Below are 12,812 nucleotides of genomic sequence, written 5' to 3'. Positions count from 1 at the left end.
TTCTCCTATTTGTTAATCCTCTTAACCTTGCTCACATGGAGGGTTTTTTTTTTGTTTGTTCATTTTTGGTGAGGAAGATTGTCCCTGAGCTGACATCCGTGCCCGTCTTCCTCTATTTTGTATGTGGGATGCCTCCACAGCATGGCTTGATGAGCGGTGTGTACATCCACGCCTGAGATCCGAACCCGCGAACCCCAGTCCCCCCCGCAGCCCAGGGCGCAAACTTAACCGCTATGCCACCAGGCGGGCCCCTCACGTGGAGTTTTTGCCCCTCCTGCTTGGACAGATCTCTGGACATCTCTGATATGAGACAAGATTGCTGTTACCAAGCCAAGCTCAGGAAGACAAGGAAATGGGAAGGAGAGAAGGCACCACGTCCTCTTAACACTTCTGGCCAGATGACCCGCCCTGTCTATCGTAATGATATTTTAAGTCAGTGGTTGCCAGCCCTGGGTTTCTGGGGCCAAAAGAATTGTTTAATTAATTTTGATTAAAATATTTTCTTAAAATATAATATCTAATGAAAGCCAAAGTGTGGTGAAATAGGTACCGTCATGCACAGCAGGTTGTAATTAGAACAAATCTTTTGAAAAGCAATTGTCAATTAAGCATCAAGACCGTAAATGTTTGTACTCTGGGAATTCTCTTTCTGGGAACCTATCTTATTGGGAGAGGGTTGAATTAGGGAAACAGATACGTGCACAAAGAAGCTTATCATGGTGTTATATTATAATAGTAAAAACTATTGGGAACAACCTAATAACATGATAACAGTTACATACACCATGGCGCAGCCAACAGATGGACGGAGCCATTTACAAGGAGTCTGTCAAACCCTGAGCATAACAGCATACAGACAATCTCATCAAAACTATATTTTTTTTAAAAAAGCAAAATATAAAACCTTCACAATTCAAAAGGTCTGGAAGGAAAGATATCAAATTTTGGTAGTGGTAGGGTTTTAGTGACAGAATTTTGAGTGACTTTTCTTTCCTTTTACTTATGTTTAGGTCCATCATAAGGACTATAGTATACAACTTTTATAATCAGATAATAATAATAAACATGTTGTATAAGGAAGTAAACAGAGATGCCAGATGGAATCTTTTTGGTTTGGGAGGTGGCTGAGAATGGAATAATTAAGATCAAAGATACAATAAATTATATCAGTTCCAAAAAAGGATGGGGCTTCCTGGTGAGGAGCCCACCATACTCTCCTCCACAAGCTCGCTGGCTCCTTGCCAGGATTTCCCTTAGGCCAGGAGAACGGGAGAGGAGTCACTTTTCCCAGGGGCACTGAAGTCCTGGCGCTGGTGCATTCAGCGCTAGGCATCCATTCTCACTCCTGGTGCCATGATGATTATTAAAAAAGAGGATGGACATTTAAAAACTATCTAGCATTTATTAGGCACTTCCTAGGTACAGGCACTGTTTTGGTGCTTTTTGTATCCATATTTCTACAGTTTGCAAAAGCTCTTAGTAAAAGGAACTATTGTCTCCTTTCTTTTTTCCGCCCCTGCCCTCCTTTCTCCTACCCACAGAGAGTGCCTTTTGGGGATATAATAGATTTGGATGAAAGAAAAAATGTGCAGACTGGGCCATCCTTTGTTATATAAAGCAAGCCCCCGGGCTGCCTGGGGAGTTGACTGGAGAAGTATCTTCAGGTGGCTGGGACAGGTAGGTTCTGGAAAGAGGGGCACCAGAAAACCCCACAAGCTTCTCCCTGTGATGTGGTTTATTTGCTTTACCGGCTTCAGGCATATTTGCTGATGTCAGCAGCCCGTCAAAGTTTAAAATAATAATAGTGCAAAGGAAAACAGCCCCTTTCTGCCAGGCAGTCCTGTTCTGCCAACTTCTGGGTCCTCTTTTGAGTTAACAAACATCAAAGAACCGCCTCCCCCACCTCCCTAGGGAAAAACAAAAAGCACAATAAGTTTTAAACCAGGTCAGCCCACTGCCAGCATAAACCATGCAGATAAGTGGCGTTTGTCACACACTAATGAGGATTTTACCTCTGTCTCACAAGGAAAGCTGTCATTAGGCTTTGTGTTTATGGGATGCAATGATTGGGGACGGTGGGTTTCTTTCGGTCCCTTCCTCATTTTAATCATGCTCAAGACCAAATGCATAGATGTTTTCTGCATCAGATGAAAGTAAAAAACCATAATTATGCCAGCTAACGTCTTCTGAAAACATCAATTAAGAAAACAGCCTTTTAATTCTCATTTTACTTGAAAAATTGAAAATATCCACTAGTGTTGTAATAGCAGGGAGGAGGTGGGATGGAGGGGACTGTCTCTAAAAAGGAGACAGTCAACATGACTTGAGGAGGTCAGGAGGGCAGGCTCCCATTGGACAGACAGAGAATCTCTCCAAGGGAAGAAACTTCTCTATATAGCAAGACCTCTTAAGTTATCTTCACGTGTAGTGTTGAAACTGGAGCCAGCCCCTGCACGGGGAGGTTGATACCCGGCTTCTGCACCAGGCTGGCACCACACACACAGCCCATTGTTAATCCCTCCTCAGGACAGATTAGATCCCACATTCCTCAGAAGTACTAAGCTCCAGAGGGAACACGGCCAGCAAGCTCCTTCCACAGACGCAACAACCAGCTCCAACTGATAAGTTTTCATGGAAACAACTGGAACAATTACATGGGGGCTCCATCACCACCTATTGAGGGAGAGGTGTTGCACTTGCATCGCCTGGCGTGTGCAAAGGTGTGAGCTAGACAAGAGTCATTCAAGCCAAGTCATTAGCTCACTTGCACATGTTTTTATCTATGGCTACGTGCCGTTGTTAATCAAATTGTTCACCCAAGGTGTATATTAGATTGTCGGATTGTTTTTTTCTTTTCAGGCCTTATCTAGTAAACCTTAATATTTACCCTATCTCAGTTTAGGTCTGGACAAGTAACTAATTAATCTCTGACCAAAGATAGTGAAGGTAGATTTGGGTTTGGGTAAAATCTATTGAGGTCATGACTAGTTTTAATCTTATAGCTCAGATCAAAAGCCGCACACTAGCAAAGATCTTTGCTTTCAAGTCTTAGTTTCAACCAGGGTGCTGATTAAACAGCAAATTTAGTTGTACTTAACTTGAATTCTGCAACGTCCCTTTTCTTTTTTCTGAAGGAACAGTGATTGAGTGGATGGAGTGGCAATATGAATGAAAGAAAAACACACATACCTTTGCAGGAACAAATCCCCAAGGGCCTAGATTAAATTTTAACCTGGGATTATGTCTGCCAGGATTCCATATCTCAAAAGGGTTATGTTTGGCTTTTGTAATAATTAAAGGTTATTTTGGAAAAAGGATCCCATTTTAATGTACACTGTATTTGCTAGGAGGAAATACAGGGTTATGCTTCCATACAGTTCAGCCTTTGAAAGAAAATAAAAGGCAAACAGCTCAGCAGATGGATAATTCCCCAATCTGCAGAAATGTAATGTAAACAGCCGGGATTTTGGTGCCTATGGGTTTTTATCAAAGATGTAAGTAAGGCTGAGACCAACACCAGTGCGTCCTCTTTGGCTAGTTTTAACACGTTCACAGCCACAATTAACATTCAAGGAATTTCCTTTTCATCCAAGTGTTTCTTTTAAAAGCACTTTATGCCACAAACTAAAGTTCTAGCTGCCATCAGTCCTTCCCATACAGAAGAGTGGTGAAATCTCCATAATACTTTCTTTTTTCCTTTTTTGAAAATGGGCTCGGACCACGTCAATTTTCCTGGGGCGTTTGTTTTCTACCATAGGGGGTTCTCACTTCCTCCCTCCTTCCTTCCCCTAAAAGAGCTTGTTTTGGAGACCCGGCTTTCTCCTCCCGCGTCCTCCTCCGCACTCACTCCGGAGCCAGAGGAGCACGGCTGCGGGGCAGGCGTCCCGACCCCTTCCCCCGCCCAGGCGGAGCGCTGTGCCCGGCAGGAGCTCCGGGCCCACCTCCAGCCTGGTTTCAAGTCCCTGAGCCGGCGGGACTGGTGCTTTCTACAAGGAAGGGAGGCGGCCGTCTCGCTCTCCCACCCTGCTCCTCCTACACAAGGGATTCGCACACCGGCACCGAGTCCGAGTCCTGGCTGTGCATCGAGCTCAGCCCGGTATCCGAGTCCTCGTCGTTGCCAGGACAGCTCTTGGCCAGTCCGCGGGCCTGGTCCACCCACACCTCCGCGCAGGCCTGAGGCCGGGGTTCCCGCGAGGGTCCGCCCGAGCCGGGAGTCCCACTGGGCGCCACCGTCAGCTCCAACGTGTGCAAAGTCTGGAGAAGACCCTGCAGTTCGCGCTCCTTGCTGTCCCACTGCTGCTGGCTGTAATCCAAGTCCGACTTGACGGCCTCCAGGTCCGTGTTGAGCCGGAGCCCGATATAGAGGCTGGTGCTGAGCTGAGTCCTGACCCGCTCCTGCTCCAGCAGCAGCTCGCCGTCGAGGCTGCCGTCCGGCTCGGGGGGCTCCTCTCGCGCTGCGAGCTCCTCCTGACGCCGCCGCATCCATCTCTGGTTGAGCTCCTCCTGAATCTCGGCTGAGAGGCGCTCGAGCAACTCCTCCTGCTGGGCCCGCTGCTCCTGCAGCCGCAGCAGGTCGTCGCAGCGCCGGGCCAGCTCCTCCAGCGCGGCCGCCTGAGCCTCGCCATCCAGGGGCGCCGCCGCCGCCACCGCCTCCGGCTCCTCTTCCGGGCTGGGCCCGTCGAGCTCGTTGTCTGCGCCCACCAAGTACGTGTCCTGCACGTAGTTGACTCCGTGCCGCCGCATGCGGTCCAGGTGCACCTTGGCCTCGTAGCGATCGATCTCGCGGTCCAGCTCCCGGAGCCGCTGCACCTGCTGACGGATGGTGTGGTCCTGGGAGAGCACCAAATGCACCAGCGTCTCCATGCGCTCCACCGACGCGCTCTCGGAGGCCCGCGGCGACGACGAGCAAGATGAAGCTGTGGACGACGAGGACGAACAGGGCGACGACGGCTGCTGCTGGCGCCGCCGGTTGAGCTTGGCCAACTTGCGGAAGGCCTTGCGCACCACCCGCCGCTGCTTCTCCTGGGTCATGGCTAAGCCGGGCCGCGCCGGGACCCCCCGAGCCGAGCAGGGGCGCTCGCGACTGAGCACGACGCGCGCCTCGGCGCTGCGGGGGCCCGCGTTGGGCAGCGACGCCTCGCTGCGCACCAGCACGAAGCGCACATTCTCTCGCTCGTCGCCCCAGGCGGCCCAGAGGCGCAAGATGCGCGTCTTGTTGGGCAAGATGCGCTCAAAGCCCCGCCACTTCTCCACGATGCAATAGCACTGCGGAGGCCCGCACAGCATGCCCTGTGGCAGCGCCTCGTCGTCGTCCTCGTCGTCCTCGTCCGGGGGTTCCGGCATCTCCCCCGGAGCTGGCGGGTCGCCGGCCGCTCCCCGCCGCCGGCCTCGCCGCTGCCTCCGTCGCCGCCGGCAGCCGTCCTCCAACAGCACCCGCACCACGTCCGAGCAAGTGGTGCGGCGGGAGAGGCCCGACACCAGCTTCTCCTCCTGGCAGATCCACACCGATATCTTCTTCTCCGAAGGATCCATGGTGCAACCGGGACGCAGGGGGCGGGTCGGGTCGGGCCCCGCTGGGACGGCAAGGCAGGGCAAGCAGCCTGGCAGCTCTAGGACAGGATAGGAGCCCGGAACCCTCGCCTCCGTCACCCCTGGCCCTCCTCCCCACCTGCGCACCAAAGGCAAGCGCTAGCGCGGGCTGGAGCGTCTGCGGCTGCGGCTGTGCTCGGCCCGGACGGCGCGCTCTCCCAGGGCAGGGCGCCCGGGCTCGGGCTCCCGCCGTTCTGGCTCTGGCGAAGGTTCCCGGGGCCTCCGGGTTTTGCTCCTCCCCACGTGGCTCCTCCTCTTCCCGCCCCCGGCACCTAGAGCTGCGGCCGGAGCAGGGGAGGTGCGGTGCCCAGACCCGCCCCTCGCGGCCTCGCCGCGTCGCGTGCGCCCAGTCCGTCTCTCTCCTGCGCCGGAGTCGGTAGTCTCCGCCCCTTCTGAGGGCTGGCGGCTCTGTTGCGCGTCCGCGTAGGGAGAACTCGGGGACCCGTGGGCTGCAGGGCGTGGAGCCGGTGCTTGGGCGCAGATCGGCTCTGCGTCTCCCTCGGCCCACTGGCTCCTCTCGATGCATCTAAAGCTAGTTAGACGCATCTTGACTTGACTTGCGCACCTTTCCCGGCGCCCCCGGACGCGTTTCCTGGTCCGTCAAGGCATCGCCGTCTGGGGGAGTGCCCTGTGCGCAGACGGAGAAACCAAGACACTCAGCGTCTCTAACGGAGACCCTCTAACCGCATTACATGCCCTCCAGCTGGGAGCTGTAAGCTCACCTTGAACGCAGAAGGCCTTCCATCTTCTGCCTCGGGAAGCAGTATTTGCATATTTAAGCATAACAAGATGGGGGAGTGTGCTCCATGAGCAAGTGTAGATATAGAAAAGTCTAGGCTGGAGGAGGACCTTCAGAGGCTGCTCGTGGTTCCCGCAGGGTCATGTCTGTGGCTCCCCACGTCGCCTCGGCTTCTCACAGCCTTCTTGGCAGGGGGACGCCTGATTCTAGTGGGAGTTTGGGGCCCATACCCAGGTCACAAGCTCTTTTTTCACATCTCACCTCCATAAAGGGAAACTTAGTCATTACCATGACAGTTTCTGGCATCTTCCAATATCTAGATGTGGTCAAGAAGAGATGAGCCAAGTTTCACAGCTCAAGAAATCCAAGACCACCATGCAAATGAACTTTTTTCATCCTCAGATTCTGTTGAGGATGGTCCCTTGTGTGCAAGGATTGCCCTCAGCTTATCTTTGTGGGTACAGGTCTGATAAGGCCACTACCTTGCTTCAAGCTGTTGAATGGCTCCCCATTGCCTGCTGAATAACGCATTCCTATTCATTCACTCATAAACTCAGTAAATATTTATTGAGTACCTACTGCACTCCAGGTACTGTGCTAGGGATTTGATGATGAACAAATCACAGTCTTGGCCTGCAGGGAGCTCACAATCTAGTGGAGAGCACAGCTGAGCAAATATGTCCAACATAGGGTCTTCTGTGCTCTGATAAGGGAGATCATGAGGTGCTAGGGGAATGCTGGAGTAGCATCCTACCAGTCTGGGAGAGTCAAGGAAAGCTTCCCCGGGGAGGTGGCATCTTAGGCAAGACTGGAAGCACTATTTGAATCTGCCCAAGAAAAAATAAATGGAGGGGAGGAGGCAGGCAGCATCCCAGGCAGAAGGAGCCATATGTGCAAAGTCAAGGAATCAAGAGAGCATGGTGGTTAGTGGGGCTGCAAGGAGTTTAAGGGAGAGGAGTGTCTAAGAGTGAGGTTCGATGGGTGAGCATGAGCCGCATCAGGAAGGACTTTTAATTCCATGCATCAGTATTTGGACCTATCCTAAGGGCAATGAGAAGCCACAGAGTGTGGATTCTGAGGTCAGACTGCCTGAGTAAACATCTCAGCCCTGTCACTAGTAAGTGATTAGTAAGCCCTGTGACCTTAGGAAAAGTATTTCATCTCTCTGAGCCTGTTTCCTCATCTGTGAAAAGTGATAATAAAAATATCTGGCTATTAAGACTGTTATGAGGGTTAAAGGCCTGGACTAGGTAAGGCCACAATAAAAGTTTTATTGGAGGGTTAAAAACCATGGGGGTGTATTAGTTTTCTATTGCCATGTAGCAAATTACAACAAATTTAGTGGCTTGAAATAACACCCGCTTATTAGTTCACAGTTCTGGAGGGCAGAAGTCCGGCATGGCATGGCTGGGTTCTCTGCTCAGGGTCTCCCAAGGCCAACTGCCAGGTGTCGGCTGGGTTGAGTTCGCATGTGGAGGCTCTGGAGAAGAATCCGTTTCCTAGCTCACTGGGGTTGTTGGCAGAATCCAGTTCCTCACAGTTGTAGGACTGAGGTCCCTGCTTCCTTCTGGCTGTTGACTAGGGGTCACTCTCAGCTCCTAGGAGCCTCTCTGAGGTCTTTTCCACATGGCCCTCCTTCATTTTCAAGCCAGCAACAGCATGTCGAGTCCTTTAAATCCTCCTTCGCTTTGAGCCTCTCTGACTTCCGCTTCTACTACCTGCTGGAGGAAACTCTGCTTTTGAAGGGCTCACTTCATTAGGTCAATTCATCTGGATAATTCACCTATTTTACTGTAGACTAATTAGTAGCCTTAACTATATCTGCAAAATCCCTTTTGCTGTGTAACATAACATGATCACCAGAGTAACACCAGGGTGATGGAGATCATGGGGCTGTCTTAGATTTCTGCCTACCACAAGATGTAACATGATCCTTCTCATCTTAAGAAATCACTCTGTTTGCATTGAGGATGATGGGTAGGAATGGGGGATGAGAGGTAAGGAGGCCCCTTAGAAGACTGTCACATTCATTCAAGGAGAGGATGGTGGCCTGCACTGAGAATCGTGGTGGTGAGGGGGCTGGACAAAATTGACAGCTATCAGGGAGGTGGGAGAGGCAGGACTTGGTAATGGATTGAAGGGGGACTTCCATCTCCCTAGCACAGTATTGGGGGTCACATAATATGGTCCAGCCCACTGCCCCAACTTCTCCCTCACATGCTTGGCTATCCCACCTCCTTCCTCTCTTACATTATTGTTAGAGTTTTGTTATCAGCTGCCATCCCTGATGGATTTTAAGCTTCACCAGAGTAGGGATAATACCTATTTTGCTCACTTTTGAATCCTCTGCATTTAATACAGTAGCACAGTGCCTGGCACCTTCTAGGTTTACAGTATCTGTTGAATAAATAAATGGATGAATGAATGAATCCTACATTCTAGCAAGTCAACACTTCACTTGTCTGAAACAGCCCCTGCATGTTGATGCATCCATGCTTTTATACACGCTTTCCCCGCTAGTTAGGATCCCTCTTAAACAACTGGAAAACTCCTACTCATTCTTCAGAAGCCCAGTTCAAAGATCATGTGCTCTGGAAATCCTTTCTTTCCTCCTCTAAGAAGAACTGGTTCCTTGCTCTTCTTCTGCCTCTCAATGCAGACGTTATATTGTGTTGGGATGCATTTTTTTTTTATATATCTGTTTTAAGACTTAAGAGCTTTTCGAGAGAGTGGATTGACTGTCTTATTTATATTTTGGTTCCCAGTGCCTAGAGAGTGCCTGGCACATGACGGAGCCTCAATCTTCCTCTATGCTGTTAGGAACACTAAGATGAATAATATCTAAGATATTTTGCTACCCTCAAGTTTATTATAATTTCTTTCTAGAGGCAGACAAGATATGAGGTTTCCCTGTTGTAGGAATAATATATAGGAACTTCCTGCTGGAGTAATTAAAGGGTGGAGCGATCAAGGGGTCCTGGGAAGGTTGAAGAAGGTGGGGCTTTAATAAGTGGAGAGAAGGGGTTAAGGGGATCCTTGGTGGGAGAAATTGCATGAGTTAAAATGGCAAGGCGGGTAAGCACATGGTTGTGTACTGGTGTTTTAGAGTGTGACTTCTGGGGTCACCCTGCCTAGATTTGAATACCAGCTGTAGGATTTCTAAGCTTTAATTTCCTTATCTGGAAAAAAGGGAGAATAATAGAATCTTCCTTGTGGAGTTGCCATGAACATGAAATGAAACAACGTACAACACATTTAGCACAGTGGCTGGCACCTAACAAATGCTTAATAAAATATAGCTGGCTTCATCCACAACTTTTATTGAGCACCTACCCCATGCTGTGTCCTGGGCTAGTAGTTGAGGATACAGCAGTGAACTACACAGGCATGGTCCCTGCCCTTACAGAGCTCTCAGTCAAGACTAGTTGATATTTGTTTGGTTAGAAATGTACTTGTGGGCCAGCCCCGTGGCTTAGCGGTTAAGTGCCCGCGCTCCGCTGCTGGCGGCCCGGGGTTCAGATCCCGGGTGCGCACCGACGCACCGCTTCTCCGGCCATGCTGAAGCGGAGTCCCACATACAGCAACTAGAAGGATGTGCAGCTATGACATACAACTATCCACTGGGGCTTTGGGGGAAAAATAAATTAAAAAAAAAAAAGTTTAAAAAAAACCAGAAATGTACTTGTTAGATTACGCTAGGCTGTAGTAACAGACAGAGTCAAACATGTATAATGGCTCAAACATGACAGAGGTTTATTTTTCACTCACATAATAGTCAAAAGCCTATGTCCTAGTTGGTAGGTTGCTTTATTTCAGACAATGATACAAGGATCCTGGTTTCTTCCGTCTCATGGCTCCAAAATCCCCTAGACCTCGTCATCTACCTCCAGCCAGAGGAAGAGGAGAGGAGGACGGGGCACATCCTCTTCTTCAAGGCCTTGGCAGGGAAATGGAGCATACCACTCCTGCTCACGTCCCACCGGCTAGAACCCAGTCATATGGCCGCTCGTAATGTCAAGAAGGCTAGGAAATGCGGTGAGTGTCTCAAAAAGAAGAGGAAGTGGATTTTTATGAACAGCTAGCTACCTGCCTCAAGAATCTTTATCAGAAATGAGAGATGCGGCAGAGAGAGAAGTGTCAAAAGTCTATAGATTGCAAATGGGTGGCCCAAAGGCCAATTCCGGCTGTCTTTAATGGAGCACATCATAAACCCAGCACTCTCTGTGTCTCATATATGACCCGATTCGCAGACATTCGCTACTCTCCTGACCACGGTAGACATTTGAGGTTGTGACTCCTGCTTCTACACACCCTCCCAGGACCAGCTCATTTACTGCCAAGGATTTAATACTATTGATATGCCATGGCTCCCAAATCTTTGCATCTCTTCCAGATCTCCTGATCTTCAAATATGCATATTCAACTGCTTTACATCCCAAACATTTGTCAAAAAGATAAGCTGAACCCATCACCTTTCTTCACACACCTGTTCTGCCTCCTGAACAGAGTAATTTGAATTTTGTTTTATTTTGTTTTATGACGTCCCTCAGAAAGCCTTTTGCTACAACCTACTCCTGGACAGAGTACCCTTAGGCAGCCTGAGAAGCACATTCCTGAGTCCCACCCTGCAGTTGGATCCAACCGAAAGTCAAAGTATAAGCGGTCTCTTCCCAGACAGGGCTTCATGTCCTCGCTCATCTAACAGCCATGATCCCTGATGGAAGGCACAGAGATTCAGGCAATGCTCTGAGTCAGAAAAATACACGGCCTTCATAATTGGAGACAATATACAAAAATAGAGTTATAACCTGGGGAGGCATTCATAAACAGGACATAAAAGGGCAAAATTCATAAAAGAAAGGATCGATAAATATGACCACATCAAAATTTGAAACTTCTGATTGAAAAAATACACAAGGATATCAGAAATAATGTTAAAAAGTCAAATAAAAAACCCAGGAGAAAATATTTGCAGCATAGATACAAAAAGATTAGGATTCAGGATGTATAAAGAACTCCTGAAATTTGGTTAAAAAAAAATCATGCAACACTATGTAAAATGGGTAAAGGGTAGATTACCGTTCATAAAAGAGGAAACATAAATGGCCAAACAAACATGAAATCATGCCCAACTGCACCAGAAATCAGGAAAATGTAAATTTAAGGGAAATGAGATGCCCCTTTTCTATCAGCAGATTGAATTCTATTAACATTTTAAAAATTGATAATAACATCGTTGGCCAAGATGAGGGGATAGGTCCCCTCGTACACCACTGATATAAATCAATATATCTATTTTGGAGACAATTTGGTAATATCTGTTAAAAATAAAAATGTGTACACCCTGTGTCCCAGCAATTTGACTTCATAGCATCTACCTTAGAGAAACACACTTGTGCTCAGGAGGCATATACAGGGGTGTGTACTTAACCATTTTCATTTTAGTAAAACAGTGGATACGATTGAAGTGTCCACCAATAAAGGAATGGCTGAATAGACTGGGGCATACCCACAGTCTGAAGTCTTGGCAGCAGTTAAAGCCAGTAATGTAGATTTATGTGTACAGGCAATAACAACGTTCCAAGATGCATTGTCCAATGCAAAAGGCAGGTTTCAGAGTGATGTATATGATGGGATCCAATTTATACTTAAAAAACATGTACACAAAACACATGTACATACACATAAAATTGTGCCGTATGTTTCCCAGGGGTGCAGATATCTGTATGTGCATGCATTGAGCAAGGTATGGAAGGATGTTCACCAAAGTGTAGGCAGTGAATCCCTCCTGGAAGAGTAAGACATTTGCAGAGGGAGAGGATCAAGGAGGAATTTAGCTTCATCTGTGATGATTTTACAAGAAGAATCTAGTCACATATTACTTAATTATGCAATTACAATGTATGTTTTTTTTTGTTGTTGTTTTTGTTTTTGTGAGGAGATCAGCCCTGTGCTAACATCCGCCAATCCTCCTCTTTTTTTGCTGAGGAAGACGGCCCTGGGCTAACATCCGCGCCCATCTTCCTCCACTTTATATGGGACGCCGCCACAGCATGGCTTGCCAAGCAGTGCTGGCTTGCCAAGCAGTGCGTCGGTGCACGCCCGGGATCCGAACCAGCGAACCCCGGGCCGCCGCAGCAGAGCGCGCGCACTTAACCGCTTGCGCCACCGGGCCGGCCCACAATGTATGTTTTTAAAAAGTGAAAGGGCATGGGTTGGGATCACTAAGTTCTGTTTCTCCTTGAGACCTTCCTTCTCCTGCCTGTGTCTCCTCTCTGTGGATGCAGCTCCGGGATATGAGGAATCTCTGTTCCTGTAATCTGAAGGATTACCGATTTATGTAACCCACAACTCTATCTCAAAGGGTTGTGAAGATGCAGTGTGCTACTGGCTGAGGAGGAGGCTAGTCCAGTACCTGGTTTAAAGAATGTGCTTCATGCTGGATCTTTTCTTTCTCTTCTAGGCGAGCTTTTAAGACAACACA

General features: G+C 48.8%; 1 protein-coding gene across 1 annotated transcript; it reads right to left on the bottom strand.

Annotated features, from left to right (window-relative positions):
* Positions 1–533: 533 nt before the first annotated feature.
* RASSF10 (Ras association domain family member 10) lies at positions 534–5,894 on the bottom strand. The gene has a single exon (XM_058546007.1). It carries the CDS (start codon positions 5,530–5,532, stop codon positions 4,033–4,035), a length of 1,500 nt encoding a protein of 499 aa, XP_058401990.1. The 5' UTR covers positions 5,533–5,894; the 3' UTR covers positions 534–4,032.
* Between the last annotated feature and the right edge of the window lie 6,918 nt (positions 5,895–12,812).

This window comes from Diceros bicornis, chromosome 7 (genome assembly GCF_020826845.1).
Source record: "Diceros bicornis minor isolate mBicDic1 chromosome 7, mDicBic1.mat.cur, whole genome shotgun sequence".
Classification (NCBI taxonomy): Eukaryota; Metazoa; Chordata; class Mammalia; order Perissodactyla; family Rhinocerotidae; genus Diceros; species Diceros bicornis.
This window is presented reverse-complemented; position numbering and strand designations above follow the sequence as displayed.

Coding starts and splice junctions, on each gene's coding strand:
- RASSF10 (XM_058546007.1), bottom strand. CDS start 5,532: ATGGATCCTTCGGAGAAGAAGATATCGGTGTGGATCTGCCAGGAGGAG.